General features: G+C 28.8%; 2 protein-coding genes across 2 annotated transcripts in view; one reads left to right on the forward strand and one right to left on the reverse strand.

Annotated features, from left to right (window-relative positions):
- The window catches only part of klar (klarsicht), a 138,069-nt gene that overhangs the window by 17,655 nt on the left and 94,458 nt on the right, over positions 1–25,956 (forward strand). The window contains exon 3 of the mRNA XM_089223454.1: positions 22,962–23,032. Coding sequence (XP_089079580.1) covers positions 22,962–23,032 — 71 coding nt within the window. The remainder of the gene's footprint in view (positions 1–22,961; positions 23,033–25,956) is intronic.
- Positions 1,969–12,693, reverse strand: LOC107165958 (uncharacterized). The gene is made up of 21 exons (XM_089222656.1): positions 12,466–12,693; positions 11,927–11,986; positions 11,643–11,867; positions 11,120–11,343; positions 8,861–9,089; positions 8,502–8,591; positions 7,629–7,745; positions 7,360–7,500; positions 6,076–6,213; positions 5,859–5,995; positions 4,896–5,085; positions 4,729–4,799; positions 4,290–4,527; positions 4,075–4,193; positions 3,755–3,950; positions 3,543–3,682; positions 3,228–3,393; positions 2,855–3,093; positions 2,698–2,770; positions 2,397–2,608; positions 1,969–2,255 (listed from the first exon to the last, which is right to left on the reverse strand). Exons 1-21 carry the CDS (start codon positions 12,590–12,592, stop codon positions 2,076–2,078), a joined length of 3,312 nt encoding a protein of 1,103 aa, XP_089078782.1. The 5' UTR covers positions 12,593–12,693; the 3' UTR covers positions 1,969–2,075.

Genomic DNA, 25,956 nt, shown 5'->3' on the forward strand with positions numbered 1-25,956 from the left:
TATGGGGGGGAGGGTGGTCCAAGGGGTCTGAACCCACCCCCAATTGACTCGTGTCTCGTACATGTAAAACTTTGTGTTTTTACATGATTAAGAAAAAAAAAATTTATCATAAGCTACGAAGGATTTTGTAAAAAAATTTCGAAGGTTCAGTTATTAACATTTTCAATTAATATTATGATTTTTTTTTTTTTTTATCAGTTTGGTGCCAAACATGATTGAAAAATACCGAGTTCTTGGTTATTGAACAAACGCTCTGCTGCTATCAAAATAAATTAAATGATAGAAGAAGTCGGTAGATAATAATTATAACGGAATTCTTATTAGTTATTTTATTTTAGTATATGATTTTTAATATTATATTATTTTAATTTAAATAAAATGAAGACGTCAGTAATAACGTATTTTTTCACTGCTGAGTACACTTGTAGTAGTGAGACCTCTAGCGAGACACTGAATGTGAAAAGGTCTATTAGTATTGAGTATTGACGAAGACGAACATTTGAATAAAAAATTAAATTCTCAGGTACCTATGTTACAATTTAGTATTTACTGTTTGAAATCTGAATTTATTCTTAGCTTGATTATATAATTGAAATCTATAGTTATTTTCCTCATAGACCATAGTTATACGTTTTGCTAAATGTTTCTACTTATATTTTATACCATGTGGAATGTCCGAATGTGGATGGAATATGGTATTTACGCTGTTGGCTGGCTTATGAAATTTGCTTGATGGTATTTTACATTTACATTTGTATAAAATGAAAATGTGAATAACAAGGTCCCTAATGACATTTGTTTGTTTGTAAATCGTACCTTAACTGATAAAGAGAAAATTGAGGTAAGAATTAATGTGGTTTTTTTCTCACTTGTTTAAGCGTAATCATGGTACAAATACAGCATTCTCACGCTTTTAGTATTTGACTTAATTTATACTTACAAAGAATTCTTGAAATAATTGTAATAAAGTAGGTTCTAGGCATAGTACAATATTATTTTAGTTTTGTTTTAGGTTTTAAAAAATATATAGATTCCTAATAAAGATTTTATTTTTCCTATACTGAATATGTGTACAAAAAAGCATTTGAGATTTTAATACACTTGGTTAGAAAGATTTCCGTGGCTAGTTTATTAAAAAAAAGAAGAAGGAGCTTATTGACGGCATTGTGTAGTTTTTGGAAAATATGGAGGAGTTGGAAACCAATCTTTAGGATAACTTGTACTAACTGTATTTCGCAATTATAAAAAGCTATATATGTTTATAAAATAATTAAAAAGTTAAAAATTGTAAATGGTCTTATAAATATGGTATATTAAGGCAATAAATAGCTATTGGTGGGAGGGGGGGGTAGGACCACATTTAAACTATTGTTTTAACAACAATTTTTACAGAGGGTTGGAGCCTTTGGCTCCTTTTGAAGCCCATAACTTGCGTATTGTTAATTAACTTGTACGTACCATTAACATATTATGTACCTACATTTAAGTATGTTAAAATATCATCCACATATTACCATATGAAAAAAATATCATATGATAAGCTATTAAAAAAGATATTTATTTTGTTTATAATATTTTCTTTCATCGTAATTGTTTATTGTTAGTTGTCCGTGTTTTAAAAATATTAAGTGCATAAAGTCCGATTTCGAAAAAACCGTCAGGTGTCAATCGTCCGAATACCGTTACATGCATAGTATAATAATTATCGCGATTTTCGATAAGAATCATAAAGAGATGGTGACATCAATTTGACAATGCAATATAATATTATTATAATAAAATAAACAATGCATGATATTTTTTTCTAAATAAAAGTTGAGAACCATCAGATTTAAAACTCTGTTGACAGGTGCCTTTCAAAAAGTGCAGGGGCAGCCCAAGTACCCTAAGCTGCCACCGTGAGACCGTTGCTTATGATAATGACTATACATAACTGCAGATGTACCGATACAAAATAATTAAAAGTACTTGTAATTTATATTATGTATTTATGTATTATAGTATTATACAGTTTGAATTTCTAAGGTGCAATGATATTCTACGTTACTACAGTTTCACAGAGCCAATTTTGGAAACTAATTTGTATATTCGTATGGCGTCTGCGTCACAAGAGTTAAAAGCGGATCATTTTCAACTTTTTCAGTGACCGCGGGAGTGAATAAAGTCGTCACATGTATCCTATTAGTTTGACCATATGATGAAGTCTTCGATAAAATACCGATCGAATAAGTGGAACCGGGCTTCAAGTCGTTTATCTGAAATGTTTAATACCATAAATAATAGTCATTACCGCCTATGGCTCTATGAATTTCAATATGTATTGCTCATATTTGTCGTACATTATTTACTCCGCAATCGATCGTGACTCTATAAAAAAATTTTAATTTTATATTTACTGTGTAATTATAAGATGGGAGTTCTTCTGTTATCGGAATCTCTGTGTCGGGTTTGCTGTCGCAGCATTTTTCGATGTCTTTAGATGAAATCTCTTCAGTGCTTACTATGAACGATTTCAGCACACCGTTAAATATCCATGGAATGTCCCATTCCACTGATATATACGTAGAGCCTACGTCTGTTGTCCTGAGATTTTCCGGTTTATCAGCAACTGTTAACATTTGTATTGAGCATATTATATTGTTGTTTAACTTTTTAAAGACCTGTAACTAAGTATTTTGTATTGTAATGTATACTTACATCCGTCATTAAAATTGCTGACGACTGATGCCGCCATACCGCCTGTAGGATAGTCTTCCGACTTGGCTTTTATCTGTATAAAATACACAATATTATGAAGTTTTATATTGTAGTTTATAAAAAACTTTAGTTCGATATTTGTTGAATAGTATTATACTTTTATGGTATATTGGTGGTTTGGTATAAGGCTTTCAAAGGTAGTGCAGTATAGTTTTGGCCAAGCAATGCATCTTTGGGGTTCTATAGTAATTTGCTTTGTGTTATTCATATTCTCGTCGATTGCGCTGATGATAAAACCGTTGAAGATGTTTTCATCAGGGAAACTCCATCTGATTCCAATTGATTTGCGTTTCAAGTTTTTCTTGTAAACTATTAATTCATCCACTGGTTCTAAAACTGAAATGTAATAAAAATAACGTATGATATAAAGTATGCACTAAAATACCCAGTGGCGTGTATGCATGACATCATAAGGGAAAGGAAATTGATGTCAAACTATTTGGGAAAATAATGTACAGTATCATTATTACATTTAGTTTTGGTTTTGAACGGTATCAACAATCCTTGTTCGGAGTTGTATCCATAATTCGTCAGTACGTATAATTGCAGTTCGTATTTGGTGTCGGGTTTTAATCCGTCGTAGTTCACCGTGTCTTGTTCAGTCGAGGTTTCTACTTGCGTGCTTTCAGCAATATCCTGTGTTATTTGATTTTTAAAATAAACTTAAAAATCTAAAAGACGATTTTATATAGGGTTGTGTGATTATGTATTTATGTGTCAATGTTTACATAGTTTAAATTAAAAAAAAAAAATCACAATAAGTCAAATGAATGCACTTTACTAACTCTAAGTATGACCTGGTATCCTCGAAAGAAACCATTTAATTTAGTACACTCTGTCTTGTTTATCCTCCAATTGAAGTATGCGCTTTGATTGGTGACAAATGAACCATTTGCATCGTTAATTACAGGTGTTAATTTCGTATCTATAAATAACAATCAGATATTATTAAAGATGTTGAATTGGTTTAATACTGACATTTTTGAAAACTACTTACTAGAAATAGGTGTTTTTACAAAAACTATATTAATGTAGTCGTTGTAAGTATGTCCTTCAATTATGGGGTCAACTTTTATAACATACTGTGTGTTTGGTATAATATCCCAAATTTCGCGTTTTGTTTGATTGTAATTTAACAACGATGTCCATTTGTTTGTAAGGACTTCGTTTGAACAACTAAAATGTTTATTGACCTAAATACAGTTTTGAACATATTTTATATTTAAATGGTATCATATTGTTGTTGATATTATAAATTTAACGCCTGCCTCTTTTCATGTTATTAAATAATTAAATATTATATTATGAACTTCATACCTTGTATTTGATTACATAATTCAACGGCGTATTTACATATTTTTCATCAACATCCCACGTTATTAACAGTGAAGAACTCTGATTTATTTTTGCTTTTATATTTTTTATTTGGACAAATCCTACAAGATTAGTTATCAAAAATTAATGGGTTTTTTTTACGATAAATAAACATTTTAGTAAAAATTATATTTTTTCAAATGCTGTATGTACAATACCATATAGTTCAGTGTAAATATATGATATTTGTGATGGTGTAGCTTGACCCGTAGCCCATATTGCTGTTACTTGAACTGCATATTTTTCACCAGATAGTAGATTTTCAAAAATATGTCCATTATTATTATTAGATTTTACTTCTTCTGAATAACTTTTTTGCTGTGTATCGGTGTTATTAAACATCAGTTTTAACAGGTATTCAGTTATTTTACAGTCCTTTTCATTTTGATTGTTAATCTATACATGGAATAATAAACATTAGAATTAATTATATATTATATTTATTTTATTTTAAAAGCGACAATGAATAAACATTAATAAGCTTAATTTAACGGACTGAAGTCCTTTACAAAGTATAACCAAAAATAAATTAAGCCAAAAGGATTATTTCGAACTTAAATACAAAATTATTATACCCAATTTTTGTTCGTTGTTTACCTTATTCCAAGTAACATTTATGTAGTTTGTTCCACTCAATAAATTGACATCATAATTAATATTTCTTGGAACTTTATAATAAAAAAAATAGTATTATTTTATTACAATGTGTTTTATACTGTTATAAATAATTTAATTGTATATAAGTTAATGAGTTTTGTGTATACTTAGGCACTTCGTCGAGTAATTGGCTATTTTAATATCTTCTATATTGTAATTTCCGTCTTCTGATACTAAAATCACGCCGAAAGAGTACGATATTCCCGATTTGAGTTTGCTTATGGTTTCTATTTTGGGTTCTCGTTGTAGTAGTTCTTTTATTTCCAAGTATTGAAATTCTGATTCATTTAAAGTGGCCTTAAATATATATAAATATTATAGATGCATCTAAATGAGAAGCGTTCCAAATATATGAATATATAACCTCTTTCCCCTTTATAAGTATTCGTATTTTGTTAAATTATTGTTAGTTAAGATAATTAAAATATTTATTGAATTTTTTTTCTATATACCAACTGCTATACTTATTACCATAGAATTTATCACAACCCTTATCAGGCTTATCCTAACTTTTTAGTTAGTTTGACTGGTTTTTTGAACATCGAAAATAGATTATGTTAATTTTTTTATATGGTTATAGTGACTTATATTAAAAGGACGCCACACTAGCATGAAGTTTCTCCGTCTAACAAACGTAGAACATAGCGAAAACTATACTTACGCGGACAACCGTTCTCCCTCAGTATTTATAGTAGAATTATCAGAATTTCACAACGGATAGGTAAGAATAGTGTCACAGCGTCGTTATTTTTTGGTAACATAAATATAATTAAAGTTATAATGCTCAAGCATAAAATATTATATTTCTACTATAAATTCTGTGGGAGAGCAGTTGTCCCGTGCAAGTACAGTTTTTGCTGTGTTCTACGTTTGTAAGACGGAAGCTACGTATTCGGGTGTGGTTTCCTCTTAACTACGAAGTTTTGAAACATTTTAGTTTATACTTATTTTTTATTTAATGAGTATATTTGTAGGCGCTCATTATGTATACTGTATACGCTCTACAGACAAGTTTGTAATAGTATTTCCATAATATTGGTATGTAATATGTATTGTTAAACGATATTTACCTTAAATATGATTTGGTAATAGAGAGAGTTGACCTTGCTACTGCCTTCTATATTTTCTGAATTAAAATCAATTTTCAATTTTATTGAATTAAAATCAGAGGATTCCAGTTCTGGCGGTGATATCAGCCACGGATACTCTAATCGCAAAACAAATTATACCACATCATTTTTTTCTTTAACAATAACACTGCATAAGTTTAATGATTTATAGCTTTACTTTCTTTGCAATCTGGAGCAATGTAATTTTCCGTACATCCTTTGTCGCAAACACCAGTGTAACCGTCACATGACTTCGATATACATCTCTCTGAACATTGTTGTTCGCAATTTACGCCATACGTACCATTTTTACATTCTGCTCGTAAAAAATTCATTGGTCAAAATGCTTATAGGTGCGTAGTCATAATAATACAGTTAATATTTTATCAATATATCTCGCATTTATTGTGCATTAAATAATAAAATAAAATATCTAATTTAGGTATACAAACGTCGGTGTTGTACGATTGAGAACGTTTTACCTTTTTAGCAACACGATTAAGAACGATGTCGGCAGATCAAAGAAACAATATTTTGTACCTTAAAATCAAACGATTGAGAACGATTTTTCTAGCGACGTTGCCATTTATTGGATTTTGATGCAAATGCATCTTTTTTTGGTGTTATGAAACGTTGTTTTGTAAGTATAAAATTGTACAAACCGTGGCAATAATCAACTCCATTGAAAATAATATTACAAAAACCATGGCCAGCAAAGATTATAATCGTATTGTTTCAACAATTAATTTATATAAAGAGTTTGAACAAAATAAGGACATTATAAGGTATTTACAATTAACCGGAAATAAGTACTTAGGAAAAAAATATTGATTTTTTAAATTATTAATCCTAAGCTGACAAATAAAATATATAAATATATTGTAAATAAATTTTAATTTTTTAAATTTTTATCTTAAGCTGACAAATATGTTGTATATAAATATAATTTTTTTTACTTTTAATCTTAAAAAATGGATATCTTATATATATTGTATATTGTATTTTTATTTTTAATTAATGTGGCAACGTTGCATAAAAGTGAGCAGGTAAGAACGTTCTCAATCGTGCTATTAAAAAAGGTACGGCCGATAAGGACCGTTCTCAATCGTGTTCTACCCACAAACGTTTATAGATGTCAGACTATAGAATACACCGGAGGTAAAATCTATTTAAAAATATTGTAGAATATGTGTAGTTAAGTGAATATACTCCCTATATTTTCAATACATATAGGCGCGTAGGAACCAAAATTTTTTTGTTTTTGAACACTTTAATTTGCTTAAAAATTATAGGTGAAGTTGAAAATGAAATACCTTTTATATAGATCCGAAATATTTAATAATATTTTGTTGGGTGATATTATGTATGTATTGTGTGAATGCGGTCTTTACTTTTATTAACGCGTAGGTATATATTGTATTCAAATCATTATAATTAATTATATACATTGCGCTTACTATACCTGTGGTGCAATTGTCTCCTGTATATCCTGCCGGACACTTGCATCCAAAACCGTTGATACAAAACATCATTTGCCGACATTTTGTTTTGTGCATTGAACACATTCCGGTGCAGTCAACGCCAAACGCGTTCGGTCCACATCCTGATAAATATATATATATATATATGCATATATAACATTTTCAAGTCATCCTATTTTTCTTATTTATACGCCAATCGCTTTCGATTTCAAATTTTCGACAATTTTAATGAATTTTTCAAATTATTTACCATGTTCGCATTTATTGCCTTTGAAGCCGGGAGGACACGTACAACCGTTTTCGTCTGAAAATCCTCCGTTAAGGCACTCCGAAGACGGTGATACAGATTTTTCCTGCCACGTACTGTCTATATATTTTAACATATTATGTTTAGCATAATTGTATTTGTACATCAATATGTGATTAGATTGTATATATAAAATAAAACGTTTTCACATTTCTTGTAGGTACTTGTTTATTTTAAGTTTTATTATAATTGTATGGCTTAAATTTTATTTTTAACGATTGTAAATTTAATGCATTTTATTTGGAATTGAAAATTTTCATTCTTTTATAGCTCAATTTGTCTTTTTTGTTTATCATAAATAATGTCAGATTAATTAAAACCTAACACGGCTTTCAATATCTACCTTTCATTAAGTAAACATTTTATACCCCAGAATGCTTCATTATATAAATATATACGCTCAAACAGCGATTTAGATGGTAATTTTTAGTATACGCCATAATTAAATTACTAAGGTATTTACTAGCATTGTCTTTACCTATATAACAAAAATATTTTATAAATACCAATGAATTTTCTAACGAGATGTAGATACACATTTAACTACAAAACTGAGATGTTGCATGTAATATTTAGTGTATGTTATAGTTAACAGACATCTAGATCATCCAGCAATTTCAATACAACAATATCTTTCATTTCATTATAATGTCAACAGCTTTCAAGATTCGTTCTAAATTAAAATGCATTTTGAAATATGTTGTCTCATTCTTTGAGTTTATGTATTAATTTGGGTTAAAATTTTTTGTTCCCAACAAATTCTCAGCACAGTTAATAGAATATACAAAATATATAATTATGTGCATAATTTATTACCAAATGGATAAACATTGAAGGTTAGCAAAGCTGGTCTATATGGTGTGATTTGTAATTCTCTTGCAGTTATCGTAAATGTTTCTTCTTTTTCTATTTAACATAAACAATCATATTTTGAGTGAGTTTAAAATAATAGATAGTGTTTATTAATATAATAGTAGAATGTGTAGAATACTAGAACATTGTTATTATTTTAACTAGCTTATAATTTATCTTCTGAACTGCAAAATATATGTAATGAAGTATTTAATTTTAAATATAATTATTGATTATAGACAGTTTATAAATATTTAAATATAAATATAATTTAATTCAAGTTTGAAAAAAAAACATTTTGTGGTAATAATTTCTTTAATTACCATACTCGTCAGTGCATTGTGCTATTCGTTTGATTCCAATCTTACAACCTTCTAAGTATATTGTTTTATAAGTATACTCTTCTTTATAATAATTTCCTCTTCTACCATAATATTCTTTATTGAGAATTTTTGCTACTGATGATCTCCTTACTAGTTTAAAATTTAAACTATATGTATTGTTTTCAAATAACCAGTAACTACTTTTGAACAACCCTGTTTTTAGTATTTTCTGCAAAAATTTCATGTTTGAATTAAAATAAACATTTTTGTTGTTAGAACAAACGTTTTGTGGAATTTTTTGATTTTACTATGCTGGTATATGTTTTAATTTTTGAAACATTTGATTGATAAAATAAAATTGCTGAAAAACCTAAGGAGTTATATTATGTGTTAACTTCTACCGTGGACAATACACAATAGTGTAAAAAATTATTTTTCCGTACCGGGAATCAAATCCATGTATCCTGCTTGCCAGGTGATTGCTCTAACACAGACCCATGACGTACATTATATAGGTGTATAAAAATACATAAATTCCACAGACATATAAACTATGGACAGCGCTTAGAGAGAGAATTCATACGATAAAGTAACAAAGTAGTGTATTACAGTGTGCCTACTGCCAAATAAAAAATTGTATTACAATAAAATCTTGCCGATCGTTATATTTCATTGATAACGTAATAATTTGTAATTAGGTACTGATTTGTTGTTAAACAAATAATGTTAAATACTCTCTAGACGCTCGTGATGACAGGGCATAGACACTGTGTGTAATGGCAAAATCTAAAGACTGTGGCCTTGAACCATAGAGTGGTTTGAACAGGAGCGTTTAAATACAGGAATGGTTACCGTTCATGGTGCGCATGTGCAATATTTTATCGTTTCCATAACGTTAGTAACTGATAAGAGCTAACTAATAATAATAATATTTATTATTCTATTGTGTAGGTATAACATTTTTAATAATAATAGAATAGTTTTAGTCAATAGTAATATTAATAAAAACAATAATCACAATGTATAAATTAAAAATATTTAAAAATATAATTTAATAACAATAATATCGTATTTATTCAAAATTTAAGTTTGCCGCTTAATTCATTGATAATCAATAATCAACACGTTATCTAATATCTACGTTATGCGGACGATACCATACTACGCATGCGCACCATGAGCGGTGCATTCCTGTATTTAAACCATATAGTAATATATTACTCTATGATTAAACGCTCCTGTTTGAACACTGTCTCTAGGAGGGCGTGGCATGCGTTATCACTTAAATAAATCATATCATTATTATCACACAAATAGAGACAGAACTGGTATAGTGTTTTGTAATGCCCATAGACATAATATTTATATTATAAAACATCTAGATAGCCGACTGTGAATTACATTCCGTCAGTCGGGCCGCCAACAGGGCAATGTTTACGTAATAACTCAATAGATAAGATACCTATATTAATAAATGATAATAAATAATAATTCAAATAATGACGAATTTCTTTTCATATTCTATAGTCAAAATGTCAAATATAAATTAAATTACATAAAGAAGTAATAAGTACATAATATGCTACAGTACAAATATTTATATTAATTTTGTTATCATTAATAAATATTCTTATCAACCATGCGATTTTGTAAACATGGCCCTGTTGGCATATGGCGGCTGACTTCAATATTATCCTGTAGTCGGCTATCTAGTTGTTTTATATGCCTATGGCACAGATATATAGAATAATATTATTCTATATATCTGTGGCCTATGGTAATGCCCATTGACCATTGCGTTGTTAAGTTGTTTCCGTTTTTATAATTCCGTAACTAAGAGGGATACACGTTGCTAACATTCTATCAGATTATGGATACGGTTCAATTTCCAATACTTCAACCGTAGGGACTAGGGATACAGTAACCCGATTAGTTGATCGAGTGATCTATTCTATATTATTGTTCTGTGGTGATGATAAAGCATAGACCTATGGATAAAGGAAATGGAAATAAAAAAAGTTTAGTAATTCCCCCATGTTCCCTACTTTATGTTCTTTCTCTCTCAGTTATAGGCTCACCTCACCTAGCATTGTGGGCAGAGCGGAGTGGAATGCGCTGTCCATAGTTTATAGGTCTATGATAAATTCAATAATGTTTTTGTTATTTTATATTCAAATTATAAAAAGTTACTACGTAAATGCATTTTAATATAATATATTACCTATATATGTAGATATTTAAATGTAAAAACCAAGTTACCGATTCTTGTATATTGTTAGAATATATGACTTGTTTTTCAAAACTATTGTCATCAGTTACGTCCATTGAAAACGTACACTTTGACTCATCTTCTAGTAAATACGAAACAGATATACACATTTTAATTGAATTTCTTTGTTTCCATTTGATTTTGAACGATTCTTCAGTTTTGTTAGCTTTCCACAATAATAATTCATAGGTGCGATTGATTTGCAGGTTTTCAGCTGGATGTGTAACGATTGATGATTGAATACATGTCAAAATTCAAAAACGTCAAGTTATTTAAAAAATATACAAACAAATTCTGACTGAACGTTTTTGGAAAAACATTCAAGGATATTTTTCGTATAAGTTGATGTATACAATATACATCATTGTTTCGCTATAACATCATAATATAATATATAATTACATACAATTTTATAGAATAAATTGCATCACCGTATATACCTGTTAGTATTTCCATACATTTTTCAAAATTTAAACATATTAATTCGATATAGATATATAGTAATTTACGTACCAGACATAGGTAATTTAAAGACGGACCATTCGTTGATGTCGTACTCAATTTGATTTCGCGTGAAAATGTTGGATGGATACTTGCTATCTGCTATGAATTCTAGACTTTTCTTATCGGAACTCAGAATTATTCCATTAAACCCAATTGGCATACCAATTGCATTTGTTCTCAAATGAATTTCTGCATCATAGCATCCGAGACACTTGGAATTATTGAAAGATTCTCCTAAAAAGAGTAAATTTAATGTTAAGCTGTTTAAATTCCGATTGTAATTAAATATTTACGATTCCTTTCTTCTCCAGTATTATATCCCATTTTATAAATTGTTGTGATGTCATAGTGATCTGAGGAAAAAATTCAAAAGTTATAAAATGATTTCTTTGCAAACACTTAATATATAATTACAATAATTTAAACTACCCACTGAATTTAAAACCAAATTTAAATCAACACAGTTAACTACAGCAATGTATCAATTTATGTAATTTTATTATGTACATTAAAAAAATAATACTCATATATATTTTGTTTTTAAAAACAAATTCTTGTGGATAGTTGAATTTTTATACTGTGTAATATTTTTAAGACTTAATTATGTATTATTGAGAAACATATTAATATATAATACATTCAAAAGTACCTATGACGATGGTCTGGTTATAACTTAAAATATTTGTGTACGCTTAATAATATGCATAGTTTTCATAAATAATACATGGATATATACACCTATTTTCATAATAATTTAGTACTACCTGTGTTAAAAAATAGTATTTTACGGGTTCTAAATTTTTAAAATAAATCTTAAAATTTTAAAGTATACCTGTATGTGATTTGTATTCAATATCAAAAGCTGCTAATCCGCCGATAACGAAAATACTTAAAATCATTATATTCATGATTTTTAGATTGATCATCGTATCTAGGTATTTGAATAAATACAAAATCATAAGAGATTCTTGAATTTAAAATTTATAACAGGTAATACATATTATTTAAAAAGCGCATAGGTTGGATGAGACCACTGTTCACCACTGAAAATACAATGTGAATGAAATCACATGAAATATATTGACGTATTTTTTCTTTCCCCGCTGTAAGAATCTAGAGAAATTTAATCATCATTTCGTTAAGTATCAAAACGTTTTAGCCGTTACCGGTCTATTCGAGTCCAATTAGTTATTTGTATTATTTGTATAGTGTTGGGATAAAAATAAATTAACACTTTGTACCCTAAAAAAATGTAACTGCGATAAGGTGTTTGTTTGAAATATAATATTCTATAATATTATAGATTTAAATTTACATCAATGTGTTTTGTCTGCCGGACTTAACGCATTATATAATATGAGATTAATTTATGAAATTTAGTAAAGATTAAACGTAATATATAGGTTAGGTACCTACCTATTATAGTATGATTTTAAATTTTAGCTAAAATTTATAAACCTAATAAACATCGTATAATGTATAACTATCAATATTCGTATACATTTTAAAAATAATTCCTTTTTAGTTGAGCTATAATATATTTTATTATATTGTTATTCTTTGATCATTGTGCAAAATAAATCGCAAAATAATGAATTCGATTTTGTGAAGATGTTTGGAAAAAAATAATTTTACCGAAATTATTAAAATTCAATATAAAAATATTTGTTTCTCGTCAAAAACTCGAACACCTCTGTTAGTATTGATTACTTATGTTTGTGATACTTAAATATATACTTTAGATATGCCTAATATTATTTGTATGGCCGCATGGCTACATAAAAATGAGATAAATATACTAAAATATGTCTTATTATTATTAGTAGTATAGTAATATCATTATTTTTATTTTGTTTTTCCTTTTATAAGTTTTTCTTGCTTATACCTAACTGCCAAAACTAATTGTTGAACAATATAAGCGTGTTTACGGGAGGGGCCAAGTGGGCACTGGCTCCCCCGGCGGACTGTGCTTCAAACAAAAATGCCAGAATAAAAAAAAAATCGTACTGTGTGTACCCTATAGATTTGTAATTTTTGTATCTTGTTTTATTGTTGTATACAAATAATAGAAAATTGTATTCTTATTTGAATTATTTGAGCATTTCTTAATTAGTGATTAAGTATTATATTATCATATAATATTATGTTCATCAATTCTTCATAACTAATAATATGGTTAGGTAATAATGGTTATATTATTATAATATATATTATATTATAAATATTATGTTTCTGTTTTTAATTTAATTTTAAATGTATATTTTTATTGTTTTGGCAATGGTTATATTTTTTGATCAAAATTAAAAATATTCCTTTAATTGTGAATTATGTATTATAAATAATGTCTAAAAAAAAAAAAAAAAATGGGTTTCAGGATTTAAAAATTTGTTGTGCCCCTCGGCCATCAAAGTCTGAACACGCCTATGTTGAATGAGGTTAAATAAAATATATGTAATGGCGATGATTTTGTTTTATTCGATTAGTTTCGTGCATTTAATGTGCACCATATATAATTGATTTCTTTACTCCCACATGACCTTTATAGGTACTTCCATATGCACCATTGATGATAAGATGATTCAACTCATAAATCATAACATACATGTTAATAGACTTTTATAAAAGTTGTTGATCGCCGAGATAGCTCCTACAAGTTCGGCGGTTGGCTATATCGACTTGCGGCGTTAGGGATTCGGGTCACCAAATGAATACACAATATTTATAAATACAATTAACCACGTATGTGTGTGTACACTCATACAAATATAATAGTAATAATATATATCAACATCGTGACATGATTATAATATATAATACATAAAAAAAGCTCTACCTAGCGGGCGCCCCAATATATATACTTAAGAATACTGAATAATACACAATACTATAATAATACACTTTCAGACCAAAGTGGTCGATCATACAAAATATAAATATATCGTTACAATGATTATGATATAATAATCGATAAATTAAGAATGAATACAAATCAATAATGTTACGACCTGACGGCTGACAGCGACATTCGCACGTCTCCACTCCGACGAGCTATAATATATCCTGATTGAATGGCAATAAGTGACGGCAACGGGTGGTACACTTCCCAGGCAGGCAGGTCACGGGACAGGAAGCTCCAGGGCTGATGGCGAAATATGAATTTGAGTGACCGTGACTCCAGCACCGCGCACGCGGTACACAACTGTGCGATCTCCGCAGAGAGTAATAAGTACGGGTATATGTGTATATTATTTGTATAATATATACAAGATATGCTGCGACCGATCACCAGGTGACACGTGGTAGAAATTATAATAATAAGACACACGTTAGCCAAAAATGAGAACCAAGCACGCTGGCGTAGTCGGCGGGAGCTGAGGAAAATGGTCCGTCAGTCTCAACCGCGGAAAACAGACAGCACCGGCCGGCGAATCTGTCCTAACTCGCGACGAGTTGTCTACCGATGTAGGAGGGGTAGGGTGCTCGGTGAACTTCAACGCCGACGGCACGATAGCACCCGCCGATAATATCGGCGCGACGTGAAGTTGTTCCGATGTTCGAACAAAAGTATTTATTTTATATTAATATATTTGATAGGTAAATTGAAAACAATTGAAAAATAATTCGTTCAACGTATATGATAATATATATTATAATAAACAGATAACAAATTTATATTCTAGGAATCATAAATGTACATTGTATATGATATAGATATAGATATTCAATTCTATTTTATATAAAATATGAAATATAATGAATTCCTGATATACACACAACAATGAACTTTGACGATACATTCCCTGTATCCGAAAAAGTTAAATTTCGTTGTAATACCTTTCACTAATGTTGCTTTAAGCCATTATTAATATATAGCTTTAGTATATCGGTTAGAATCCAAAATTAAAATTTTGGGTTGACGTTCATCGTCAGAAAAATTGCATAATCAATATCACACGCATAAAAATTAGCCACCAGGAATGATAAAATAAAATAAAAATAATTATTTGGTCTGATGTCGACCATCGATCAATTCATCGAGTGATAATACAATACGCTATGCGGGCTGCGATATGGAAATAAATAATAGTCCTTTCAGTATGATATAGTTATAAATTATAATTTTATAGAGAGTAATATATTATGTGTATTTGTTGTTGTTCGCGTACTACAGGGCGATGTACTCAGAGCAGACAATCTATTCTTTCGTCTACAGCAGTCATGCGGTTTTCGTGGGTATTTAGGAATTTAGGTAACTAGTTAAGTCCCCAATGGTCGCTTATAAATTTGTTGCGAAAAACTTGGTATTGCGGAGGAGATATTATAATTTCGATTGAAACAATTTGTTGGTGTCTGAAAATTAAACCGCGCTCGGATATCGCAAATATGCGTAGAACATCGTGCTTTCACAACTATAAGACGCTCTTTATTTTGTTAAAATATATTTCGTATTATTTAAACTAAAATATACCATTTATTTATTAAAACATTGTTATGTATTGTGTCTTGCGTTTATTTAAATACAACAGGTCTCATTTTAGTGGATATTAATTAACTATTTTTATTTTATTTATTTCACTAATAAGTAATTTTTTTTTTTATTATTAATGAATACCCTCGGCAACATGGGCCATTGGGTTTAACGTGAGAAATTATTAATATAAAGGGGGAAAAAAAATTACATGAATTGTATCTATATCTAAATTAAACTAATAAGTAATATTACGATCCTTAATGTTGTAATAATAATTATTAATATTATTGTTTTATTTGATTTGAGTGTGATATGCACAAGAATAAGTGAGATAGTGCGTGTGATATTTCTATTGTACTAAAAAATCATCAAGTCGAACTCCGTAGTCTTATGATTGCTCTGTTATCATTAGTATTAGTTATACTAATTGTAAACGTTTGCAATTAAAATAAACTGAATAAAAAAATACAATCGACTGCTGTTACAGATATTGTGTTAAAACTTAAAATCGCATTCGTTTTCGTCAAATCATATAATTAGTAGCAATGACTGTTGCACTTAGACTGCACTTACTACATAGTCCAAACAAAGTTTAGGTGCTACAATTTACATTTTAAACTAATCACATAATATTATATTTTTATCTGTATACCGTTTAATATAATATTATTTTAGTTATTTAAGTCTTTGGGACGATATTATATTGTAACTGTGTTTTTATGAAAACTAATTGTAATATGTCACTGCCTACTGCACCAAAAATGTGTTATGCGTAATTCGACTAGATGTACTTATTCACATATTATTATGTATATTTTGTCGTATGCTCATATAGTCTTATGCTTATACTCTATATTATTTTATTTTCAATGTTGTAGAATACTTGTTATTCCATATTTATCGATAAACAAATATTTGTCGAATTTAACTTCTTGTTATTTATATTTCACCCATCTATTGCCGTTACAAAAGTTTCACGATAATAGGTATTAATCGTTTAATGTTGACATATCTTATCTCTTCGTTTGCCTTCTAATATATCAAGCGGCCGTAGAATTCAATAATTAGTTTTTAGATTGTTTTTCATGTTTTCCTGCGACAGTATTTTATACATGAATCAGTTATTTATCAACTCACTTATATTATAACCGTAACGTACACTCTGATATTATATAGTTAGTTTTTTATATTTCAGTAGTTCTGCACATGATGTTGCGATTCGTTTTATAAAAAGTTAAAAACATGTGGATGATTAGATCACAGAATATATGAAATATATATTCTGTGATTAGATTACCTATATTATGATTATTTTCTTTAATTTTATTACTATCGATGCGATATTATAAACAAAATGTTGTAGTGCAGTAAGACACACTGTCGAAAAATTTAGTAGGTATAAATTAGAAGAATTTATATCACTTGATTATTGACCAATAATTAGTTAGGTATCTATACTGTATAGACTGTATAGGATAATTATTATTTTATATGCCGCTCGGACACTGATATTTTTGTTAAGTACAGCACTTAACATAGATTAACATTTCAAATTATTACTATATTATTATTATATTGACATAATTATATTACATTATTATTTATTATTATATTATTATATTGACATTACAAATTGCATGTGGTTAACGTTATTATAAGTGTTTTCGATTTTTGTATGATCATCGGCCCTTCGGTCACATAAGACGTAGATTTATTGATATTATTGTTATGTTTATATTATTATATATTATTCGTATAACAAGGGTAAATCTAAATACTACGTATAAAAACATTCATAATTTAACCACCATTCAATGAGCTTTCTCGCCATTCAGATTATTTTAGATATGCAGAATGGCTGTTACGGTAGCGTGGCGTCATTGAATTTATTTCTAGGAATTTAATATAATTTACATTGTAAATAATAATAGTAATGGGACGAAACACTAGGAGAACACAATACACACCTGATTCATATTTTTTTCAAAAATACATCGGCATTGACTCAACAATTTAATATTAAGATAAAATTGTATAACTCACTAAATATACTATCCCAGGTTAATGAGTAATGACTTAGCTGTTTAAGCTTTAATGCTCAATAAATAATAATAATAATAACAGTTTATTTTTATGTATTTGTAATTTTATTTCTGTACAATACATATTAAAATCTATCTATCTGTCATAAGAAAGTAACAAGTCGATAAGTATTGGGAGGGATAGAAAAAATGAAATCATCCGTAATAATTAAAAAAATATTAGTTAGATATCATTGTTGGAACTGCGCCCCGTACTCGTATGATCTGGCTTCAAAGATTGACGGAGCTTCGGATACGGTATTGTGGCGTGCTTCGATGTGTATGTAAAGTAGGTACCTATATAATATAATATATGAGTGCGCATATAGGCGATGCAGAATTTGATGCAGTCTACTTGATATCATATATTTTCTGTCGACCGTCCGTATAGGTATGATTTGAAACGCCTCAACATATCGAAAGTCTTGTCCGGTGCTCGTGTTCCGCCGTTGGAAAACGGTCGTTTGAAAATATTAAAATAATAGATAGTTTGTGCATTTTAATAACATCACAACAACGTGTCTATGTGGGATTATCATAATGTCATATTTTGATTTGTGGCTATTGTGCTCTCACTGCTCTCAGATGGAGTATATGGTCTATGTGCATGTACCCATACTCATAATAGTCATAAAAATATCCATCTCCGGCACGCACCAACAATTTCGGCAAAGCGTCGAGTATTTTTTAATCTATACGGATCCCACTCTCGGCGTGCTATAGAGAGATCATATTTTTCCCTCGGTGGGACGTCCAAGTGTCCAACACGATCCTAAACTAACAACACACTATTGAAACTGGTTATTAGCATAAATTTGGTATGTCGTATATGTGTAAGTCGGAGACAATACACGCGGGTGTGATGTCCTCTAAAGCATATCGAAGTTCAAACTTGTTTGCAATGCTATAATTCTGTTCCCATATCGATATATCAAATGATCATAATTCATAAGCAATACTATTAATAACGAAAATAACTCGGTTTTATTAAATAAATAATATTTACTTGCGTGATTAGCTAGTGTTTCATTTATTTCTCAGTAAATACAAACAATTACATAAAATTCGTTAAAAAAATTTCAAATTTTACAAACTTCAATTAGCTCATACCTTCATGGGCATATTATATTATTATTTTCCATGTATAAATAGTACTGTTAATTAAGATTATATTTTGTCTATAATACGGTTGGTTAATTCAATTTTTTTTATGATTTCCGTGTTTTGATCCTGGTTTGGTCCAACGATTTCGTCGAGAGTTTCAGTCAGATTGATATGTTCATTCTTGTTCGTATAGATTGGTTATGAATTTATGGAATCTACGAACAAAAGTCCGGCGAACAAAAATCCTGCGAACAATATATATATATATATATATATAAATAATAATTATACTATACAAATTTTAACTACGTTTTAAATAGTTTGTCTGAGCATATTAATTATTTGCACTGACCGTACGAGTGGTAACATATACTATCATCCCACGTCTTTCCTATGCCTATTATTATCATGTGTTTCAAGGCATGCTCTGCATATGATAACAGTGGATTGTTAAGCTATTACTTAAGGAAATATCTTATTATGTACTTATATATCATTAGTCTTGTGATTTCATTTGCATTAAGATTTAATTCCGAAACAATGTATTTTAATAACGGATTAGTGTTTTTTAAACGCATAGGTACAATATAACTTGTTATTAATTAGTATACTTGCTATTGGTAATGCATTAACATTAATCAAATTGTCCAGAGCAGTCCAGTGGAATATTGATATTGAAGATTTTCTTTTTTTTTTATTTGATTACCAAAAATTATCTCACTTTTCTCTATTGACCTAAAGGCTATAACTGTCAGTTGGAAACAAATAAATATTTAAACTTGAATAAAATATTTCTATCAACTATAAAAAACCTTTTTACTTAAGGTCTAAGAACACTATAATAATAATAAATGTTGATTTTTTTTTTTGTTTACGAGTATGTATGTATACAAAATGTATACTTTTTAAATAAATTATTAAAACATAAAAATAAAAAAAGGCTCTGAGGGTAATATATACGTATCTAAACATATATATGGTCTATACATATACAGGGTGATTCGTTTATCAAACAACACTCATTATTTATAAAAGTATTGACTTTTTTCAAAATATTGTTTTACATAGTTTCAAGTTGTTAAAAAACCAACGCTTTTATTAAAAAATTATATTTTTAAATATTTTTTATCCTTATCATTTTTTAAGTTTTTTACTTTTTTGAATGGCAACATAGTTTTTTAATTTCATATTCCAAAGCAGAATATTTTTCTAAAAATTTTGATACATAAAAATCGAATTTAGGACTAGTAGTTTATGAGTTATAAGTATTTAAAGTTTAGACAAGCGGAGTAGTGGACAAACATTTTGCGGGGTAACCCCGTACCACTCCACTCTGCCAATCTAAACTTTAAATACCTATAACTCATAAACTACTAGCGCTAAATTCAAAATTTTAACGTAATAATTAATTAAAAAAATAGCTTTATTAATTTATGAAATTTGAAGTATAGGTTACCATTTGAAAATCAAAAGTTGATGGTGGTGTATATAATAAATATAAGGGTGAAAAATATAAAAATAATAAACAATTCAAGAAGAGTGTAAATCTACAATTTTGAAAAAAAAAAAAATTGAAAAAAGTCAATACTTTTTTAAATAATGAGTGTTGTTTGATAAAAGAATCACCCTGTATATGTGTATTTAACTATGGTAATTCCTCCCCTTAAGCCAAAAATTGTCACTGTTTTTCGAATTAGGTACTTCTGCAGATTTGTGTTTTTGGATTTCTGTAGTATTGGAACATATATTATAAAATGGAATAGTTGCCATTTGAAAACGCATTAGATAATTATTTAAGGTTTAGACAGTAGATACAGTATATAGGTAGTATATAATCAGTACCTGAAAATACATATATACATATACGTATATTACATAATATTATTGTTTAATATGAGATCAATGATTGAGCTATCTTGTTTGTACCCCCTCCCCCCAACAAGCATATTATAATTTCGTATATTTATCAGGTTTAAATAATAAAATCTCGTGTATGAGTGTTCGAGAGTTTGTAATATCGATAAAGTTTCGGTAAATCGTCGCGTAAGCCGTTTGCTCTTGTTTTCCAACAAGACGCTTTCAGAAAGCAAACAACGAACCCCATTATACCGATTACCGGAGTGGTCGTGTAAATGTGACTGTATTTTAGAAGACGATGGGTGGTTGGCTGAGCTGATGGTGTACTGTATCGCTTTACAAGCTGCGAGCGTATAATATATAAAGAGGTGCATATTATGTAAACGTAGCGGCTGCACGATAAACAGACCGTTAAAAGTTATTACTTATTAGAAATAATTATATTCTATATTATGTACTATTATACTCCGTTCGCTATGGGAGGGCATATATAGTATCTAATCGAGGGCCGTACCTATGTATTATACATACTGTAAACATGCGACGTCTATAAATGACGTCATCGCGATGAGGGTGATATAGCGTGGAGAACGAATGAAAAATTCATATAAATTATATAGATCTATCTGACAACTAGGTAAGTGACGCGGGAAATCGAATGGTATACTATATTATACAGCCGTGCCCGCGTGAATTAATTAAAAAAAACAATATTTTTATTTTCGATTTTTATCTATGATATTTTGACTTATATAGTTATTATATTAGGCGTGTAATACCTATATTTTATTATTAATTATTATCTTATTATGGTTTTTATGTTTCGTCAGAAATGTAAACCAAAAGCACCTCGTAAGTACATAGGTAGTTGACAATATTTTCCTACCTATTTGTAAATCATTATAATTTTAATAATATAAAATTGCATCTCAATATTTTGAGAATATCTTAAAATACATCTTATATTAACTGTCAATGTCAAACCATATTATATTAAAATATTTAAATTAAAATTACCCTAAATTTGTAAGTACCGATTTATTATTGTTACTACGTGATTACACTATTTATTTTTAAATAATATTTGTACCGAATTTTAACTCAATGTACAAATATTATCATGTTTTCGAACGGACATCTTGTTATTTTAATTTTGAGGTAGACATTTGCGTTGCATACATAATATTTTTTGTTATTTGCATTTTGTCGAACATGACTGTTGCCTAAAAAATGTATATATACTGTACTGCATGTCTGTATAGCAATAATTTTTTTACGAATATAATAAAATAGCAACCACCACGATTATACTCTTAACTTATATACTCGTGGTATCGGTCGGATATCGTATTTTGAAGAGTTATGATGGAGTGCGCTTTGACAATACGTTTTCTTATATTATATATATATACGCCGTTCACATCGGTGAATAACGCATTTGATGATAAATATTTTAGCTTGATTAAAAGTAAATTTTGCCAGTCGAATCACTGAAATCACTTTAAAAAATTAAAATGACACTCGCATATAGATGCCGAGTATGTCGACTCACTATTTACATTCTTATTTTTATATTCATTTTATAAGACAACTGGGGCGTGTCGTTTTGTCTTTTCAGTGCGCGCTTATAGATTAAGATTTGTCATTCCCTCTGGCAAACGACTATCCGTAATTTTTTTTTCAAACCCTTTGTGTGGTGGGCACATGCGACAGTTGTCTTTTGTATACTATAGTATTGTTTCATGCAACATGAGGACGTGTGTTGGGACGAATAATATTAATGTGCTTATATATTATGCTTTATGTGTGTTTCAGTACCGATGTCGAACAATCAAAACCAACAAAACGACACCTCGATCGTTGAAAACCAAAAACTGTCGACACAGGTAACTTAATATACTTACATGTTAATAAATATCTAAACGATTTTGTCAGAATACTGTCGTGCATATAAATTATGTGTAGGTACACATTAAATTCTAATATTATGCATATTATACACGCTCCAGATGATTTGAATATTACAGCGTGGGATAACGTTTAACATTGTATAGGGAGATTCACCCCCATTTTATCCTTAATAATTATGTATGCGTTTATGCAAATTCTTATTTTTGAAATATTTAAGTATACTTAAAGACCGTAGGTATTACGATTTTATACATATTACCATGATGGAGTTATAATATTCAAATATGAGACTGCAGCGCTGGTGCACTTTTGCACTTGATGGCTTATTCATTTATTAATATATTATTGTATATACAATTATATATTTAGCTATTATATGTTAAACTATTAAGATAAAACACTATTCTTTAGTATAGGGCTATTTGAAATCGGATAAATGCAGAAAATATTTGTTTAGATTTAATTTTACTGTCGACTTTTTACATTTGCCATTATTTCGTGAGATATCAAATATCAAAATGTTAGACGAGTGGTTACAAAGTAGGTATACGCTGCAATAAGAAATAATTGTAAAAATACTGCAACTATAGTTTGGTAATTTAATATTACATATATTACGGTGAGTAAGCAAAACGACATTTCTGTGACCACAAAATATCATTTCTTTGTGCTTCTCGCTATATCATGTCTAAGTACTTACATAGTTGCACAAATTATTGTACCTATTACAATTACAACCAGGTGATGTACCTATACCTATATACTTGTTTTTGAGTCTTGCGTGTATAACCTAACAATTGTATTGTATATTAATAAAATTAGAAAAACGATTTCATTCAACGATTATGTTACAAATAATTAATTTTTTTAGTAATAATATAACTAAAATAATAAACTATAATATAACAATAACCAAATTTATAAACGCATAATATTTATAATATTATAAATTATTTTTTCAATATTATTGTTGTACACATTTTGTATAGATAAGGTTATAACGACAAGAGTGCATTGAAAATTTAAAAACTTGCGATTAAAATTTCACTAAATAGTAATTAACAGAGCATATATATGTTAGTAGGTACCATCACATAAATATTCAAAATGTATTTAAATTGTTATAAAACTGAGTCAGTTACAAATTTATCGTGCATGAGATTAATTAGATACATTTACGCAAATGTATTTCAACGTGACTAGTAGATCGAATCTAGCAGTTCTAAGTACCTACTTTGAACATGTTTAAAGCACAGTATATATCAGAGAAAACAGATTATTAAAAATTAAAATAGGAAAAGATAAGTGAAGGTGAATGTAAAGAGTAAGCCAATGGGTATAGGGCATCTAGACTTTATAGTAGACTGGAATGCACCGTGAATGCAATTAATTGTTAAGAGATAAATAAGTATTATAGGTACGTATTATTATAGTATGTATAGGTGGTTAGATACCTATCTAACAAGTGGTGTTTTTATATAAACACTTGAAATGAAATATTTGAATATCATCATCATAAAAAATATTACACTTTACTTTAATGCTTTAGAATAATATCAAAATATTGAAGTGCGTTATTTACATCTGAGTAGATGGAATACACATCATGAATAAATATTAATCAGTGTCATATATGTGTGCGATGTGTGCAAATGCCACGGGCCCTCGGCTTGAGGGGGCCCATTATTGTTCAACGTTCCACAAAATTTTTTTATTTGTATGACGTAATTTCATCTTATTTCTTATGTAATTGAAATTTTAATAAAAAATGGAAAGTACCTTGTGGATTTGCATAATATTTTAGAATTTTAGAATAAAAATTATTACTTTAAATTTGAATTTATATATCTATACCTATATTATTTAATAAAAAAACGAGGGGTCCATTTTTTAGTTTTGCACACAGGCCCATCTTCGGAATAAACCGCCACATGATGATATTAATGTACTATATTGCTAAGTTGAGTATCTATATTATTATATTATTAGTCCAATCAAAATGAATTAATTTTTCATAACAATATACTTAATAGAACTTCAAAAGTAAAAGTAAATTGATTTTTATTAACGATTAGAATAATGTGTGTATATGGTGTTAATTACAAATAGTTTTAACACAATTTACTTCACGATAAACGATCGCACTTTGCCATGTAATTGATTTGTGGACCTCGTTCTATGGTCGTTTCTCACAATCTTGTGTACGGTATGATCTCACGGTTCACGAATAATATTAAACAAAAATTTGTTATACTATTTACAATAGGTACCTAATGGCTAATGCAGTAAACCCAACTAGTCAAGTTATGTATAACTATATTAACTATGCATACAATATAATATATGATCTAACATAATTAGGGAATTTAGTTATTATTAATAACTCATCTAGAAGCCTAGATCAAAGGTGAAAACAACCGTGTCTTCCCACGTCGCCGAAACCCAATTTGCCGACACCCCAGTTCGCCGACTCTCAATTCGCCGACACCCCATTTCGCCGACACCCCATTTCGCCGACTATTTTTTACATGTTCCCAATTTGCCGATTCCCAATTCGCCGAATATAAATATTATATAAAAAAAAGTCAAAATAAATTAAAATAAAAAATTATAAACAAAAATTATTGTATGTATAGGTATATGATATTTTATTATATCTATGTAGTCCAATAATGAAATTTCTTTTGATTCCAATCTAAAATAAAGTACAAAATAACTTACTTATTAACAATCCTTCGTGTAAAAATTAACCATTTTATATTATTTACCTATCCTTTGCATTTGTTTTAAAATAACACGACCGCCGCAATTTTGTATGCATTTATATAATATTCGGTTTTGTCCCGTATTCTATCCACTCGATGAATAAAATTATTGACTACTAATAAATTATGATTTT

The sequence above is a fragment of the Diuraphis noxia genome, unplaced genomic scaffold (genome assembly GCF_037042655.1).
Source record: "Diuraphis noxia isolate RWA-SAM2 unplaced genomic scaffold, SU_Dnox_SAM2 contig0003, whole genome shotgun sequence".
In the NCBI taxonomy this organism is placed as follows: Eukaryota; Metazoa; Arthropoda; class Insecta; order Hemiptera; family Aphididae; genus Diuraphis; species Diuraphis noxia.